Below are 16527 nucleotides of genomic sequence, written 5' to 3'. Positions count from 1 at the left end.
TTAGCGCTAAACGCACTACATGCAGCATTTCTTTAGCGTTTTTTTGTATTTGAATCACGATTGCTCAAAAACGCAAAAATGTTCAGTGAAATATACACGTTAATCACGTAAAAATCTGCACAAAACGCTGGTGCTAATCGCTAGCGTTTTGTGATCTCAAGTGTGAATGGGGCCTAAGAGTTTAAAGTAGATTATCTGGTTAATTGGCAGCCAATAAAGAGCTTGACAGGGGAGCAAGAAGTGGTGTTATTTTTAAAATAATATTATTAGAAAGATGGAATAGAACAGCCTTGGAGGTGTGCCAGTCTGTTGGTAGTTGACAAGGTAGTATGTTACAATTGTCCAGATGAGATACAATAAGAGCGTGTGTTACAATTTTAGTGGATGAGAAAAAGTTTGATATGCGATACATTTTTTGAGCTAAAGATGACAGGAGCTGGTTAGAGAGTGAATGTGAGGATACTAGAAGACAGAGGAGTCAAATACCCCTGAGCAACGTGCTTTGGGAACTGAAGTCATAGGGGTGTTAACATTTTGTTACATCAGGCAGAGAGGTGGACAGCCAGTGGAAAAATAGTTCCGTTTTACTCATATTAAGTTTAGGAAGTGAGAGACCATAAGAGGATATAGCAGAGAAGCAATCAGGAACACGTCTAAGGAGGGAGTTGAGGTCTGGGGCTGAGAGGTATGGTTGTGTATCTTCTGCAAATAAGTGCTATTGAAAACTGAATGACTTTAAGTTCCCGAGACTCAGGGGTCGAGTGGGGCGTGGACGCGGGTGGAGGATGTCAACCTGCTTTTTTTTTTAGAGGGTTGACGCCATCCACCCTGGCATGTGTGGAGGGGAGCAGCGCAGTGAAGAAGAGCTGTGAGGACAGTGGGGAAGGGAGGATGTCTCCTCTTGTGCTGCGTTTGGCAGCGGGCGGAACTTACCTCCGTCTCGATCCAAGCGACGGAAGTTCTGGTGCCGCTGCTCTGGTCTGGACCAGACTAGCGGCAAATCCATTAGACCATCCCGCGCCTGCAACGAGACGGAGGTAAGTTCTGCCCACTGCCAGCCGCCGCACAACACTTAGTTCTGGAGGGGAGAGCGAGGAAGGGGGAGCCCCAAGGTGAGGGAAGGAGGGGGAGACGTCCGCTATTCCCCACCGCTGATCCCACAGCTCTCCTTCTCTGCGCTGCTCCCCTCCTGCTGGGGGGACACCTGGCTACCTATTCTGGGGACATATACCCCTGCCTAAATATACCCCTGCCTACATATACTGGGGACATATACTGGGGACATATACCCCTGCCTACATATACCCCTGGCTACGTATACTGGGGACATATACCCCCGACTACATATATTGGGCACATACACCCCTGCCTACATATATTGGGGACATATACCTCTGGCTACATATACTGGGCACATACACCCCTGCCTAAATATACTGGGCACATATACCCCTGCCTACATATATTGGGCACATATACCTCTGGCTACATATACTGGGCACATACACCTCTGGCTACATATACTGGGCACATATACCCCTGACTACATATACTGGGGGCTACTATACACCTGGCTAGTGGCTACTTATGAAACACATACACCTGGTCACCTATTCTGTGGAGATCTATACACCTGGCTACCTATGGGACATATATACACCTTGCCACCTCTTCTGGGGACAACTGTACTCATGGCTACTTATACCGGGGACACCTATAGACCTGGCTACCTATGCTTGGAGTACCTATTTTGGGGAACTGCTGTCAGATTTTCTGCATTTTTGGGGAACCGCAGTTAACAGATTCAATGTATTTTGGGGAACCGCTGCCAGATTGTGTATGTTAGGGGAACGGCTCCTGCTAGATTACACGTATTTTGTGGAACTACTGCCAGATTGTATGTTTGGGGGACCACTGCTGCCAGATTACATGTATTTTGGGTGTTACGCTACCAGGTTTCGCGTATTTTGGGGAACTGCTTCCAGATTGTGTATGTTGGGGGAACTGCTGCTGCCACAGTGTCTATTTTGGGGGAACCACTGCCATATTATCTGTATTTTGGAGGAACTTCTACCAGATTACGTGTCTTTTTGGTGAAATGCTGTCAGATTACATCTATTTTTGTGGGATACACTACAGCAGAGTTTAAACTTCCCCGGCAGACCTTTTACATCACTGCTAAGGTCTCTTCATCCAAAAATTTTTCTGGGCAGGCCTATTTAGGCCGCTGTTAAATTCATGAAAATTTGCCTCCAACCATGACCAGGGCCGAGCCTGGGCGGGTGCTGCGGGTGCAAGGCACCCAGGCGCCTGCCTCTGAGAGGCGCCGCCCGGCCCCGCTCTCCCCCTGTGGCCGCCGCTTCAAGCTCCCTCCCTCTAGCCGCCTCGTCAGACCTCGATCAGGCGGGCGGGCGCTAGGACCTAGCACGCCGCACTGATATGCGGAAGTGACATCACTTCCGCATATAGAGCGGGTAGGTCCGGCGCCCTTTTCCTGGTCGGGTCGCCCGCTGATTGAGGTCTGACTGAAGCTGCTGAAAGGTGAGGGGGGAGCGGAGGGGGGAGCGGAGGAGGGAGCGGCGGCGGCGGGGCGCTCTCCTGTCACTCACTAGCTATCCTGGGCACAGATACCCCCTGGCTACCTATCCTGGGCGCACATACCCCCTGGCTACCTATCCTGGGCGCACATACCCCCTGGCTACCTATCCTGGGCGCACATACCCCCTGGCTACCTATCCTGGGCGCACATACCCCCTGGCTACCTATCCTGGGCGCACATACCCCCTGGCTACCTATCCTGGGTGCACATACCCCCTGGCTACCTATCCTGGGCACAGATACCCCCTGGCTACCTATCTTGGGCACAGATACCACCTGGCTACCTATCCTGGGCGCACATACCCCCTGGCTACCTATCCTGGGCGCACATACCCCCTGGCTACCTATCCTGGGCGCACATACCCCCTGGCTACCTATCCTGGGCGCACATACCCCCTGGCTACCTATCCTGGGCGCACATACCCCCTGGCTACCTATCCTGGGCGCACATACCCCCTGGCTACCTATCCTGGGCGCACATACCCCCTGGCTACCTATCCTGGGCGCACATACCCCCTGGCTACCTATCCTGGGCGCACATACCCCCTGGCTACCTATCCTGGGCGCACATACCCCCTGGCTACCTATCCTGGGCGCACATACCCCCTGGCTACCTATCCTGGGCGCACATACCCCCTGGCTACCTATCCTGGGCGCATATACCCCCTGGCTACCTATCCTGGGCGCATATACCCCCTGGCTACCTATCCTGGGCGCATATACCCCCTGGCTACCTATCCTGGGCGCATATACCCCCTGGCTACCTATCCTGGGGACATATATCCCTGGCTATATATTCTGGGGACACTGTCTGTTTGTCATTATGTGAATTTACTGGTGAAAATCTCTCTTATGTGCATTTGCTGGTGAAAAGCTGTCTTCTTATGTGCATTTGCTGGTGAAAAGCTGTTTTCTTATGTGCATTTGCTGGTGAAAAGCGGTCTCTTGTTATGTGCATTTGCTGGTGAAAAGCGGTCTCTTATGTGCATTTACATGGGGAAAAGCTGTCTCTTGTTATGTGCATTTACATGGGGAAAAGCTGTCTCTTATGTGCATTTAGTGGGGAAATTTTGTCAGTAAAAATAATCTTTTGTCAGTAAATTTTTAGGTATTTGTCAGTAAAAAAATAACGTGAAAGGTTGGCAACACTGGCAGGCTGCGCGGCGCAACGAGAAAGATACAGGCAGCCCACCTCACGCTTGGGCTTGGCGGGGGGAGGAGCCTACGACAGCGAGAGTAGGGTGGCCGCAGGCAGCCATAAATACGCAGTGTGTGACTGCGTCGCACTCGCAGAGCCTCTCAGCCTGAGTCAGTCCAGAGACTAGCAGACTCGCAGGAAGCCAAAGCCAGCCAGGAGCAAGCCCATGGAAGAGGGGTAGGAATGGGGTATCACATGCATGCGGAAAGAGGTGGAAGGTGTGGGTGTGATTAGGCAGGACATGGGTGTGGTTATGTGGTTGGGCGCGGTAAATTTAACCACTCCCATAGGCGCCAGAGAAAATCTTGCACCCAGGTGCCAGGCACCCCAGGCTCGCCCCTGACCATGACCACACCCACATTCTTTCAGCTGGAGTGCCCCGAATCTAAGGATCCTAGCAATGCCTCTGGGCTGCATAAAAGGCTACATAAAATAAAATAAAAATTTCAATTGTGGGAGGATAATGGATGAAAAGTAGAACTGTTATGCCGCAAAGAGTGCAATTCTAAAGTTGTGTAGCTTCTTTTTTGTATGAAATGAAGTCTCATTAGTGTTGCTTTTTCTCTGTTGCCGCTCAGCTAATCTAGAGCACCTCTTCTTAGTTTAGAGCTTTAGACAGCCAATGCTGGTGACTGACATGATGAGGGCAGGCATTGGCAAGAGATACAGCTTAATCCTACTAGCATATGTCAGACTCCATCCGACACGTTTACTGCAGTCTTTGAATAGGTGCACTAAAGGGAGCAACTTTAAATATGTTGCCATTATAAGGACTGTATTTTCCACATGACTGTACTCTGTATATATAACATGCAATTAATAACCATAGGAAGGCTGCTAATCTATTGTTCAAGTGTGCCTAGAGGCAAAGTTTTTTTTTTACTGAGTCTCCATTATTATTTTACCTCTCCAATAGTATCTAAGTACTTACTAGTTCTGCTCAGCACAGCCTGTGTAGTAAGTAGTATACCAAGTTTCAATAAAATCTGCTTAAAGCGGATCCGAGATGAAAAACGAACTATAACAAGTACCTTGTTTATATATCTTATGTACAGTTTAGATGGTTTAAACAGCAAATCTGTCTGCATACTGCTTTAATAGAATATGATTATTTCTTCCTGTGATACAATGACAGCAGCCACGTTGTTTGTAAACATTACACAGAGGCAGGCTTATCTGCACCATCAGCACTCAGACTGAAAAAAAGCTAATCCCTCCTCCTCCCTCCTCCTCCCTCCTCCCCTCTGCCTCTGAAATCTCTGGCTAGTAATACCTCCCCCTCCTCCTGCCCAGACTGAGCTCCCATGAGCCCTTGCTACTGCCAAGGCTCTCTGAAAACTGTGGGTGGGGCTTATTTAGTTTATAGGGAATTAGAGTATTAAAACAAAAACAAAAAAGTACTTGGCTTGAGGAATGCTCTATAAACTATAGGAAAGGAACACAATTATGCAATGAGTAAAAGTTCATCTCGGATCCACTTTAAGCCTCATATGCTCCTCTCCACTGTAGCAAAATGTCTGTCTATAGCACTTTAGTGCTGCTTAGTAAAGTCAGGTGACTCCTAAAAGCAGAAGCTGGGAGAGGCTCTTACTTGGGTTGCACTACGTGAACCTGGGAGCAGAGCTTGCTGGGAAACAGTTCAAGCGCCCAGGCACATTTAGGCTGGTTTCACAGTGGGACGTTACAGGCGCACGTTAGTGCAGCCTGTAACGCACCCCACCGCACAGCAATGAAAAATCAATGGGCTGTTCACAGTGCCCACGTTGCGTTACATAGTAACGCTGCGCCACCAGACAACGTACTGCATGCAGTACTTTCTAAGCGGCAGAGCCGCGTTAGACAGCTTGCACATGCTCAGTAACGTTGGGGAGGAGCGGAGAGCAGCCAGGCACATGGCTAATTAATATTCACTGCACTCAGTGTTTACTTCCTGGAGCGGCCGCTCTGTGCAGCGATTGGCCGGCGGCCGCGGGACCACGTGATGCCGCATGCGCACAAGAGTACGCATCACGGCATCACGGACGCCAGAGTGAGCTACAAAACGTGGCTCACTCTGACGTCCAAAGCAGGGAGCACCTGGCGTTGCGTTAGGGGCACGTTATGCGACCATAACGTCCCCTAAAACGCAGCGTCCTGGTGTGAAACCAGCCTTAAAGAGAATCTGTATTGTTAAAATCGCACAAAAGTAAACATACCAGTGCGTTAGGGGACATCTCCTATTACCCTCTGTCACAATTTCGCCGCTCCCCGCCGCATTAAGTGGTTAAAAACAGTTTTAAAAAGTTTGTTTATAAACAAACAAAATGGCCACCAAAACAGGAAGTAGGTTGATGTACAGTATGTCCACACATAGAAAATACATTCATACACAAGCAGGCTGTATACACCCTTCTTTTTGAATCTCAAGAGATCATTTGTGTGTTTCTTTCCCCCTGCAGCTATCTTCCACTGAAGTGTCAGGCTGTTTCTTCCTGCAGAGTGCAGACAGCTCTGCCTGTATGTAATTCCTCAGTATGTGAAAGCCCAGCCAGCTCAGAGGAGTATTTATCCAGCTTGTAAAAGATAAGAGAGAAGCTGCCCTAATCTAAATAATACACAGGCAGTGTGCAGAGAGGGGCCTGAAGGGGGGAGATGCATCACAGAACCACAACACTGAAGAACTTGGCAGCCTTCCAGACACAGGCTGACAAGTCTGAAAAGAGATAAGTTGATTTATTACAGAGATGGTGATAGTAGAACGTGCTGCAGTAAGCCAGAACACATTAGAATAGCTTTTGGAACTTGTAGGATGATAAAAAACAGGATGCAATTTTTGTTACGGAGTCTCTTTAAAGGTGCCCGTTAATGATAAAATCTTACCACTTCTATGTAATGTGTAAAATTGTACAATCAGGATTGTACCATTAATAGGCACTTTAAGCTGGGTAGATGCATCCAATTGTGATTGGCCAATTTTACCACCTTCATGTAGTATGAGGGTCCACAGATTTTGAATACTATGAACAGATTGTGTAGGTAAGCTCTCATACTACGTGGCAGTGGTAAAATTGGCCAATCCGAATTGGCTGTGTGTACATACTTTACTCCAAGAGTGCCAAAACTTAGAGTTCTGCAGTGCTGATCTCACACTGCAACACTGATTGGATTCACTGATATAGGGGTACAACTAGAGATCATGGGGTCCCCAGCCAAACATTGGGTGCTAGTCTAGTTTAGGCTACCTAGCAGGAAACCTGTGATTGGGGAATAGTTATCCAATCACAGCCCCCTGTACAGCACAAAGCATTGTGATTGGGCAAGATAGTGTGGGCGTCGTTTACTGCAACCTATTGGAAACCTAGCAGTTCCAGAGGGTGCCCTCCACCCAATCACGTTAGCTGAATTTCCATATGAGGTTTCCTGCTGGGCCCCCTAAAGCAAACATTGAATGACTGGAAAATAAGTTACATGCACAGCAGACTGCTACACAAATTGACTCTCACTGACCTCAACTGAAAGCTGTTTTCCAGGGTTCTGTAAAATCCGGTAAGTGTAAACACAGTTCTTGAATCTGCAAGCACAAACCATGTTATGTATCAGTCACTTCATCTCGTAGTAAAAGTACACCAATAACATTTATGGGATGCCCATAAACACCACAATTTTTCCATCGGATGCAATCTTTCAATGCACTTTTTACGATCGAATTGTACAGAAAACTGAGCAGTGTGGAAAAAATCGATGTAAAACAATGCTGTGGTCAATTGGAACAGAAAATTTGATCAATCCATCCAAAAGTTGGATTTTATGATAGTAACTAAATAAAGAAAATGCCCCTATTGACCTGTTTGTGAAAAATCAATTACTATCCAATTACTTACGATCATAAAAAGCGTTGAAAGGTTGCATCTGGCGAGAATTGTAAAGTTAATGGCACCTTTAAGAAAATCACCTTTACAGAATTGCCTATACACAAAATATGACTAGAGATGGTTAATGATGTAAGCTTGCATGCAGATAGCATGCAAATTGTAGTAGGCAAATCAGATGCACTTCCTGACATTTTTTTTTTCTGCTTTTCTTAATTCAGGTTTTCGGAACAAAAGGGAACAATTTACTGTTTGCGGTTTTTGTTTAAAGCTGAAATGTAAATAATGAGGTGTCCCTTAAATTGCATGCTCAGTTTAAGGCCTGGAACCCACCACAAATTACAAATCGCTATCCCAAGCATTTTTAATGCGTTTAATGAGCGTTTCTTGAGCGTTTTCTGGCCATTCTGGTGGTGATTTTAAAGTGTAAGCTTTTTGCCAGTGATTGTGTAGCGATTAGCGATTTTAATTGGTCCTTTCAATGTATCATAATTTTATTTAAAGTTTGCATTAATTTAAAATTGCACTCGAATCACTGTGTAGCGATTCATGAGTGATAACGCCAGCCTTTATATACTTTACATTGCAGAAACGCTAACGCCACTGAAATGCTGCATGTCCTGCGATAGCGATTTTGCTAATCGCAACCACTCCAGTGGAATTTGGCCCATTAACATTAGCTGAGCGTTTAGGGAAATCGATAGCATTTTGAATCGCTCCCTAAAAGCTCAAAAAATCTTTCTAGTGGGTTCCAGCCCTTAGGCAGGAAGGACGCGTAGCAGAAATCACACATAATGTTAGTCTAGTTGGGCCGCACACAAATCACATTGGGATGCATTTTCCAATGCATTTTTTTTTTAATGTGCATTTTAAAATTGCACAGCAAGTTCCTCCTTCCCCCATACTGTATTCAGAGAGTGGTTACTTTTTTTAGTAACTAGATTTTAGTTCTGTTTAGGGAGCTAGCCAGTAAATTATGATAAAGGAACCAAGCCCAAAGTCCATCAACCAACCAAAATACAAGGTTTGCTATTTGGCATGCGGGGGACAGCAAGGCAGACGGCAAATTAAAACACAAATCAAATGATGAAAACTAAATTTTTATATATGGAAAGCATAAAATGTTTGAAAATAATCAGACAATAATCTCAGCATTCTTTGATTCTCTTATAGGCCCCAATTCACCAAACTGCAGTTAGATTGCCATGCGCAGGGAGCGGTACTAACGGGGGGGAAGCACTGCCAGTTAATCTAATAGCAACACGCACATTATCTTTATGGTAACACGTCACCATAGCAACATGCTCATTACCCTGGTAATGTGTGCCTGGCGCTAATGGGCAGAGCTCCACCGGCATTAGTAATGGTAAAATTGCAGTGCGCTCTCTTCACACTGCAATCTTACAGCTGTTTTGTGAATCAGGGCCATAGAAAGAAAAATTCTACATAAACAAGGAATGTTTGAAATGCATTTGTGCACAATTATGGAGCACTCATAACATGTACATTCTTCAAGGGGGTACTTGAGATGTTACCCAACAATGAGTTCTGGGTCATTTCAATTATTAAACAGGTGCATGCAGTAATGTTGGGGAACGCTGGTCTAGTAGTTCATAGCCCCAACCATTGTTTGTTGGAAAACGTCAGGCTTCTTTTACACATGCATTGCAAGTGTGCAATGCATTAACCTGTTTTACCGCTGGGTAACGCAACGGCAATGCAAGTCAATGAGGCCTTTACACTTACCGGCTCACATTGCATCGAAAGTGTTCAACCCGCCACACAGCCTACAGCGGGTTACCGCAAGCCCCGCACATAACGTACCGTGCTTGGGGAAATATAAGTCATTGGGCGACGCAGTATGTGTGACCTGAACACTGTCATGTGTGTACTTCCTGTCTAGCAGGGAGTAGGTCACTGAGTGTGGGCGGCACTATGCATATAACCCTGTTGACGCGCCCTGCCGCAGGGTCATGTCAGTCATTTTTTGCATTGCGGTGGGATGAGGCAGCATGAGCATGGCATCGCTCTGCAACACAAAAATCAGGTGTGAAATTTGGGCGCCTGGGGCTAATGGACTATTTCGGCACCCCTTAGGCACTTATACAAAATGTCGGCTATTGGGCGCCAAAGAAGAAATTTGGGTGCTTGATAGAGGGGGCTGGGCCCGTCCAACCGAATTTTTTTTTTTTTGAGAAATCGTGCTTTGAAAAATATTGTTAAAATTTTTTGACAATTGTAATATTGTAAATTATCATTTTGAAATGTATTTTAGAAGTGTATAGCTTTTCGTATTAACGTTATTTTCAGCGGAAAAAGGAGGTTTTAGGGTTAGGCATTGGGAAGGGGGGGTCTTACGGTTAGGCTCCGCGGGGGGGGGGGTGGTCTTAGGGTTAGGTACCACCAGGGGGAGTCTTAGGGTTAGACATTGGTAAGGGATTCTATGTCAGAGTAGGGTTAGGTTTAGTAGTAGCAAAATATTGGGAATATTTACAAATGTTTTACTATACTTATTACGACTGTACATGTTTAACTTTTCATTGTTAGAGATGAGATCTAGTGACTTTATTACCGTTATTTTAACATTTATTATTCTATCTCAGATAAAGATGAAGAAATGATAAAAATATTGTTATAGACAATATTTAAAAAATGTCTATACCCCGCTCCCTTATTTGATTTATGCCTAAAAAAATCTACTCGGCACCTTCATACTTAGACCCCCAAGGAAAACGGTTTAATTGCATGTCAGTAGACAGCGAATATTAGTCAGGTTAAAAACTGCAATTCTTTCTGGGCCCTTTCACAAATCACTTTTCCATTTTATGACAATTCCTTGCAGCACACTTTTCCAGATAGCATCTAATTTCACATTTTCCATGTTGCATGAATATGCTGTACAGCTCCACCTGTATATTTCAGTGTGTGGAATGGACACATACCGCTTTATCAGAAGAATGGGAACACATCTGCTGCTCAAAGAAAATCATACCTGTCGTGTTTGTCCTTTACAGAAACAGAATGGATAAAGCTGGACACGTCAACATTTAACGTGTGAAAAGGACCCAGGTTTATTAGTCTGCTGCAGTCCTCGAGGAAACTGTCCAGCAGTGGACCCGGTGATAACGGAGCCGTATACAAGTCAAGGCAATGCTGGGGCACATTATTTCTAGCCACTAGTATTACTTACAGCAGTAACATAAAGGCTGCAGTGTTATCCTGCGACCCCCGGAGGGGCACCAGAATTTGCGTGTTTATTTTTATTTTCTTCAGTTGCATTGCGGGTATACTGCACAGTGCGATGCGATTATTCGGATTCGCGCTGCTGCTGCGCACCAGTATAAGAGGACCCTAAGATTAGAAAATTAAAGCTAACCACTTATTGATTGTAATGGGTAAGGCTCCTTGCACAATATGTCCATTGTCACAACAGATCATCGCATCACAACGTGATGCAATGATATTCCTATGGGGCTCGCACATCGTGTAGCGGTGCAATGCGCTGGGTTCCATCGGGATAACATGCTGCATGCAGTGTATTTATACTGTCAGTAAAGAATACTTCAATGGTACTGCGTCACTGCGTCATAATGTGTTGCGTTGCAAATCAACACTGCAGAAAAGTACCAGTGCACGTTAGACATGCAACGCAACTTTTTGGGACCGTTGCATTGCGATTCTATTGCAACACAACGTACATAGTACACAAGGATCCGAATACCAGACCACACGCAACTAGCAAGGAGCCGAACACTTCAGTCTTCACCTTCCTCTAAAATTTAAGTACAACACCAAGAAAAGATACAGTATATTTAATTTAGAATATGCCACTTACAGTACGCAGAGAGCATATGCCCGGCACACGGATTCACTGTCTCGTACTAAGTAACTTCCATCTTTCCCAGCCTGTGACAACAGGTCCTCAGCCTTGGAGCGAGTGATATTTCCATGATACCAGGGGAGGGACATCTCAGGAAGTGTCAGCCAGATGCAGTCCCTGCAGAGGACACCCCTCTGATTGCAGTATCAGACCCCAGCAGCTTCAGCTGAACTAACCACTGATGTCCTTGTTCAGCTGTGTAACTGTCCTCTGCTAGTTCTCCTATTCTGTGTTTTAGTTTCCTGTTTTAAACACAGAGATGCAGAGGAAACAGAAACATGGGGACTTCCTTATTATAACCACAACAGAGAAGGGAGGGGGTGAAATAAACTCATGACAATCTACCAGGTGTTTGTAGAACTACTAGATATAGCTGCATCAAACTGCACTTTGCTGGTGATTCAGTAGCGGCAGGTGCTTGTAGTTGGTTCAGAAGTCTCGAGTAACTAGATTTAGAGGAATTCCAGACTGTACAACTGAATGAACTGAATGTTCCCCACACTCCAGTGTTATTACTGCTCTGCCTGCAAGCATACAATTGTAATTTAATGGGCTTGATATACAGAGTTTTGAGAACAGTAGAGAAGACTGTAGAAGTGGCAATGGACCTGTATAGCTTACAGTACTTGTCCTGGTCTAGAATTGGTGACTAATGCTGGATGGGGCAATTGTTACATTATAAAATGCATACTTACCTGTTGTAAATCATGATCAGGAAAAAGGCACTGCCATAGGCACCTATGATAAAAGCCACGGCCGCTATGCAATACCGCAATACAGTTATCTGCAAGCTACTTTTTTCCGCAAGTCTGTCCGAAGCAAATGGCCTATTTTGCTGCTAATCGGGCACTGAAATTTACCTTCGTTGGCGCACTACCAGGGGGTCTTAGGCCTGGTTCACATTAGTGTTCGCTGTCCGGATTTGCCGTGCCGGATCCGGACCGTATACTGTACAAACGGAACGGACGTTCGGCATAGTAATGCAAAGTCTATGCGTCCGTTCCTTACTGACCAGAGCCGGATCGGATCCGGACTCCAGACACTTTTCCAACATGCGCTATTTTTTGGGTCCGGATCATCCGGCCGACGCACCCGGAGCGAAGCCTGACTGCACCATCCGGCAATAGAAACCAATGGGAAACGGAAAGCAGAGAACACACTGGCTATAAAAACAGGATGTTCTACCCCACTTCCTATGCGTTTTCTATGGTAATAGCGGCCATTTTGGATGGACACATGGGCCCAGCATTTCTGGAGTGGAGCAGCAGTGACTTTGTGCTGGAGCTGTTTGGAAGTATGTCGGATGTGGAGGTGAGGCCCTACACAGCGGAGGACCTGATTCTACAAGTGCAGCAGATACCTGCCCTGTGGGACAAGGGGGACAAAGACCACAGCAACGTGAGGCTATGCAGAAAGCTGTGGCAGAATATAGTCAAGTTGTACGTGGAGGGGTTCGAACACCTGAACCGCAAACAGCAAGCGGCAGAGGGTATGTTGACTACAAGTGTTGTTTTGGGGGGCTTGTGGCTTTTCATACGTGTTTTGTTTGATTGTAATGTATTCCACTTTTGCTATTGATGTCACCCACCTATGTGTTGCCCACCCACCTGTTGCCCTGCCACCTGTATCCCACCTGCGCCGTGGCCCACCCACCTGTGCCATGGCCCACCCACCTGTGCCTTGGCCCACCTGGGCCGTGGCCCACCCACTTGTGTCCGACCCACCTGGGCCGTGGCCTACCCACTTGTGTCCCACCCACCTGGGCGGTGGCCTACCCACTTGTGTCCCACCCACCTGGGCGGTGGCCTACCCACTTGTGTCCCACCCACCTGGGCCGTGGCCTACCCACTTGTGTCCCACCCACCTGGGCCGGGGCCTACCCACTTGTGTCCCACCCACCTGTTGCCCTGCCACACCCTTGTAGCATGCATGTCTGGGCCGCAAGTGCAATCCTGTGGCCTAGACACGCATGCTCTGAGCGCAAACAACATCCAGATGCACCAATGAAAATTGTAAACCACATTTTTATTGCACGTTTCAAAAAATGTAAGAATACTAACTGAAAAAAATAACAAATAGTAAAAAATGGTAAAAACTAACAAACTACAGTAAAAACAAAACAGTATTCAGGGTCGTCCTGGAGGGGTATGAAAATAGTTTTTTAGTAGGTCCCTGTTGCGGAGGGACACTGCCCTTGGCCTGGTGGCATACCTCCTCAACAGCAGCAGTGGAAGCACATTTGGGGGTTCCAGAGTGTCCTTTTCTTCCTGGCGCACAAAGTTGTGGAGGATGCATGCTGCCTTCACGACGTCGACTGCGTTGTCCGGCTTCAACAGCATCGGCGTGTGGAACACCCTCCACTTTGACACCAGGATCCCAAATGTGCATTCCACCATTCTCCGAGCTCGGCTCAACCGAGCGTTGAAGTGGAGCTGCCTGGCATCAAGGCCCCTGTCTGGGTACAGCCTTATCACATGGCTGGACAAGGCGAAGGCCTCGTCCCCCACAAACACATAGGGGTAGGCCGGTGCCCTTGTCCCAGGCCATGTTCTGTCACCAGGGAGATGCTGTCTGCCTTGTTCCATCCGCTGGTAAAGGGCCGTACGCTGGAAGATTCCAGAGTCATTGGAACTTCCGTACGACCCCACATCCACATAGACAAAGTTGTAGTTCGCATCGGCCACTGCCATTAGCACAATGCTAAAGTATTTTTTATAGTTACAAATAATGGCTGCCACTCCCCACGGTTTTCTGAATCCGGATGTGTTTGCCATCAAGCGCGCCAACACAATTTGGGCCGGGGTGAGGAAGCCACCCCCCCCAGGGAGCACCAGCACCCAATACAGTCCTGAGTTCCAGGCAGCACCTCCCATGTTCCCAACAAGTGCTGTAGACCCTAACATTTGACCAAATTTCCTCTTGTTCCTGGACATGGTCCTCTGAATCCCTCTGAACTTTGGAGGAAGGAGACCAGCACAGGGCTTTAGCCAAACCTTTTCCTTGCCCCGTCTCAATCAACCAAGGTTCAGAGGGGTTCCGATGACCATGTCCAAGTACTTAGGTTTTTAAAGTCCTTTAAACTTAGGGCCTGGTGTCCCCCAAAGGCACCTTGGGCAGCTATGCCCTGCACAAGCTATGTCCTGCACCTCTGCAGTTTGTTCTTGTTCCCCACTCTAGTTGTTCCTCACCCTTGCACGTGACCCTTGGAACCTTGGACGAAGGAGACCTGGACAGGAAAGAGCCAAGCCTTTTCCTGCCCTGTCTCCTTCATCCAAGGTTCGGAGGACAGCGTGCAAGTGGTTAGGTTTTTAAAGTACTTACATTTAGGGCCTGGTGTCCCCCAAAGACACTATACCTGGGTCACAGAGTGCTTTTAGGGCAGCTATGCCCTGCACCTCTGCACAAGCTATGTCCTGCACCTCTGCCGTTTGTTGTTCTTGTTCCCCACTCTCTAGTTGTTCCTCACCCTTGCAAGTGACCCTTGGAACCTTGGACGAAGGAGACTTGGACAGGGAAGAGCCAAGCCTTTTCCTGCCCTGTCTCCTTCATCCAAGGTTCAGAGGACCGCGTCCAAGTGATTAGGTTTTGTATGTCCTTATAGGGCCTAGTGTCCCCCTCAAAGCACCACGATTATGTTGTTGGCCTAGTGGCCCATTTGCATGTCTTTTGAAAAAAAATGCACATTTTACTTGTTGGCCTTGGTGGCCATATTGCACTATTAGCACTTGTAGGCCTATGGGCCAATATATCACTTTTTTGGTTCTTTTGCAGGCCCCAATGGACCAAACACACTCCCTTGGACATGATCTTCGGATTCTGTGAGGCAGGAAACCTTTTACAACATGACATGGCATGGTTCAAAGTACAACTAGGCCTTGCCATGTCATGTTGACTTTCCTGTATCCCAGGATTTGATTTGTTTAGCTAGGTATACAGGGGTGAGGTGTTGTGGGGTGTTTAGGGATGGTGTGTTTAGGTCTGGATACTTACAGAGGTATGGACATCCGAGTATACCTGTAGAACTTCTCTGGGTGTCGTCTCAGGTCTCAGTAGAGGGTCTGGAACTCCCTTTCTCTGCCTCCTGGCTAGTAGAGGATGCACCCACCATCTCCTGCGAGGAGCACACCTTCTCCCCACATAATAGGTGAACACCAAAAAGGAGAGTATTCCCAGGTAAAAAGTGTACAAAACCACTGGATCCATGGTCCAAACTGCAGTCTCTGTAGCCAAGGATGGTCTGCACACATCAAGCTCTCTCCAACAATGATCCCAGCGCTTTTGCTGACCTCCCAGACCCCAGGAATTTATATAGTGTTATCTCTTTAAAAAAAGGATCCGGCTCGCAGCCGTATTCATACCTGATGAAAAACGTATGCAAACGGACCGGATCCGGATCGGATCCGTATGGGTCCGGTCCGATCCGGATCCGGTCCGTTTTTTAAAAAACCGCAAGTGTGAACGGGGCCTCAGGGTTAGGCAGCAACCAGGAGGATCTGTTTAGGCATCACCAGGGGAGGGCTGAGAGTAGGATTAGGTTTAGCTGTAGTAGAATATCTGTAAGGCCTAGGACCGACTAGCAGCGCTTTTCTAAGCACTTGTAATTTGAAAAGTGGGATCACACCCACAGCATTCCATTATCAAGAGTTTTTTAAATAACAAAGTGCTTAGAAAAGCGCTGCTAGTGGGTTCCAGGCATATTTACCAATGTTTTCCAATGCTCATTACGACTGTAAATTTATTTTCATTTTGTTATACACTATTTTGCCCTTTTTTTTGTTATACAGTTATTCTAACATATTATTCTACCTTAGGTAAAAATGAATTGTTATAGACAATGGGCTCTATGCACAAAACTTCTCATAAATGACTTATTTATCACCTAATTTATAAAAATAACCTTTCAGCACATTTGCAAACAAAATGACTCAAATGAAGTCGTTCCTGATTAACTTAATTTCAATATTTCTTTTCGTACCTTATTTATATTATATTTTTGCTCTTTG

At 46.6% G+C, this 16527-nt stretch overlaps 1 protein-coding gene and 1 long non-coding RNA gene across 2 annotated transcripts in view; one reads left to right on the top strand and one right to left on the bottom strand.

Annotated features, from left to right (window-relative positions):
* The window catches only part of INPP5D (inositol polyphosphate-5-phosphatase D), a 167269-nt gene extending 155540 nt beyond the window's left edge, over positions 1 to 11729 (bottom strand). Inside the window, exons 1-2 of the mRNA XM_068280692.1 lie at positions 11480 to 11729; positions 7283 to 7346 (exon numbers count right to left, since the gene is read on the bottom strand). Coding sequence (XP_068136793.1) covers positions 7283 to 7346; positions 11480 to 11613 — 198 coding nt within the window. The 5' untranslated portion in view covers positions 11614 to 11729. The remainder of the gene's footprint in view (positions 1 to 7282; positions 7347 to 11479) is intronic.
* LOC137571493 (uncharacterized) overlaps positions 1 to 16527 on the top strand; it is a 116024-nt gene that overhangs the window by 88126 nt on the left and 11371 nt on the right. The gene's annotated exons all lie outside the window — the stretch shown is intronic.

This window comes from Hyperolius riggenbachi, chromosome 4 (genome assembly GCF_040937935.1).
Source record: "Hyperolius riggenbachi isolate aHypRig1 chromosome 4, aHypRig1.pri, whole genome shotgun sequence".
NCBI lineage: Eukaryota > Metazoa > Chordata > Amphibia > Anura > Hyperoliidae > Hyperolius > Hyperolius riggenbachi.
Note: the sequence above shows the minus strand (reverse complement) of the source record. Positions and strands in the feature narration are given on the sequence as shown.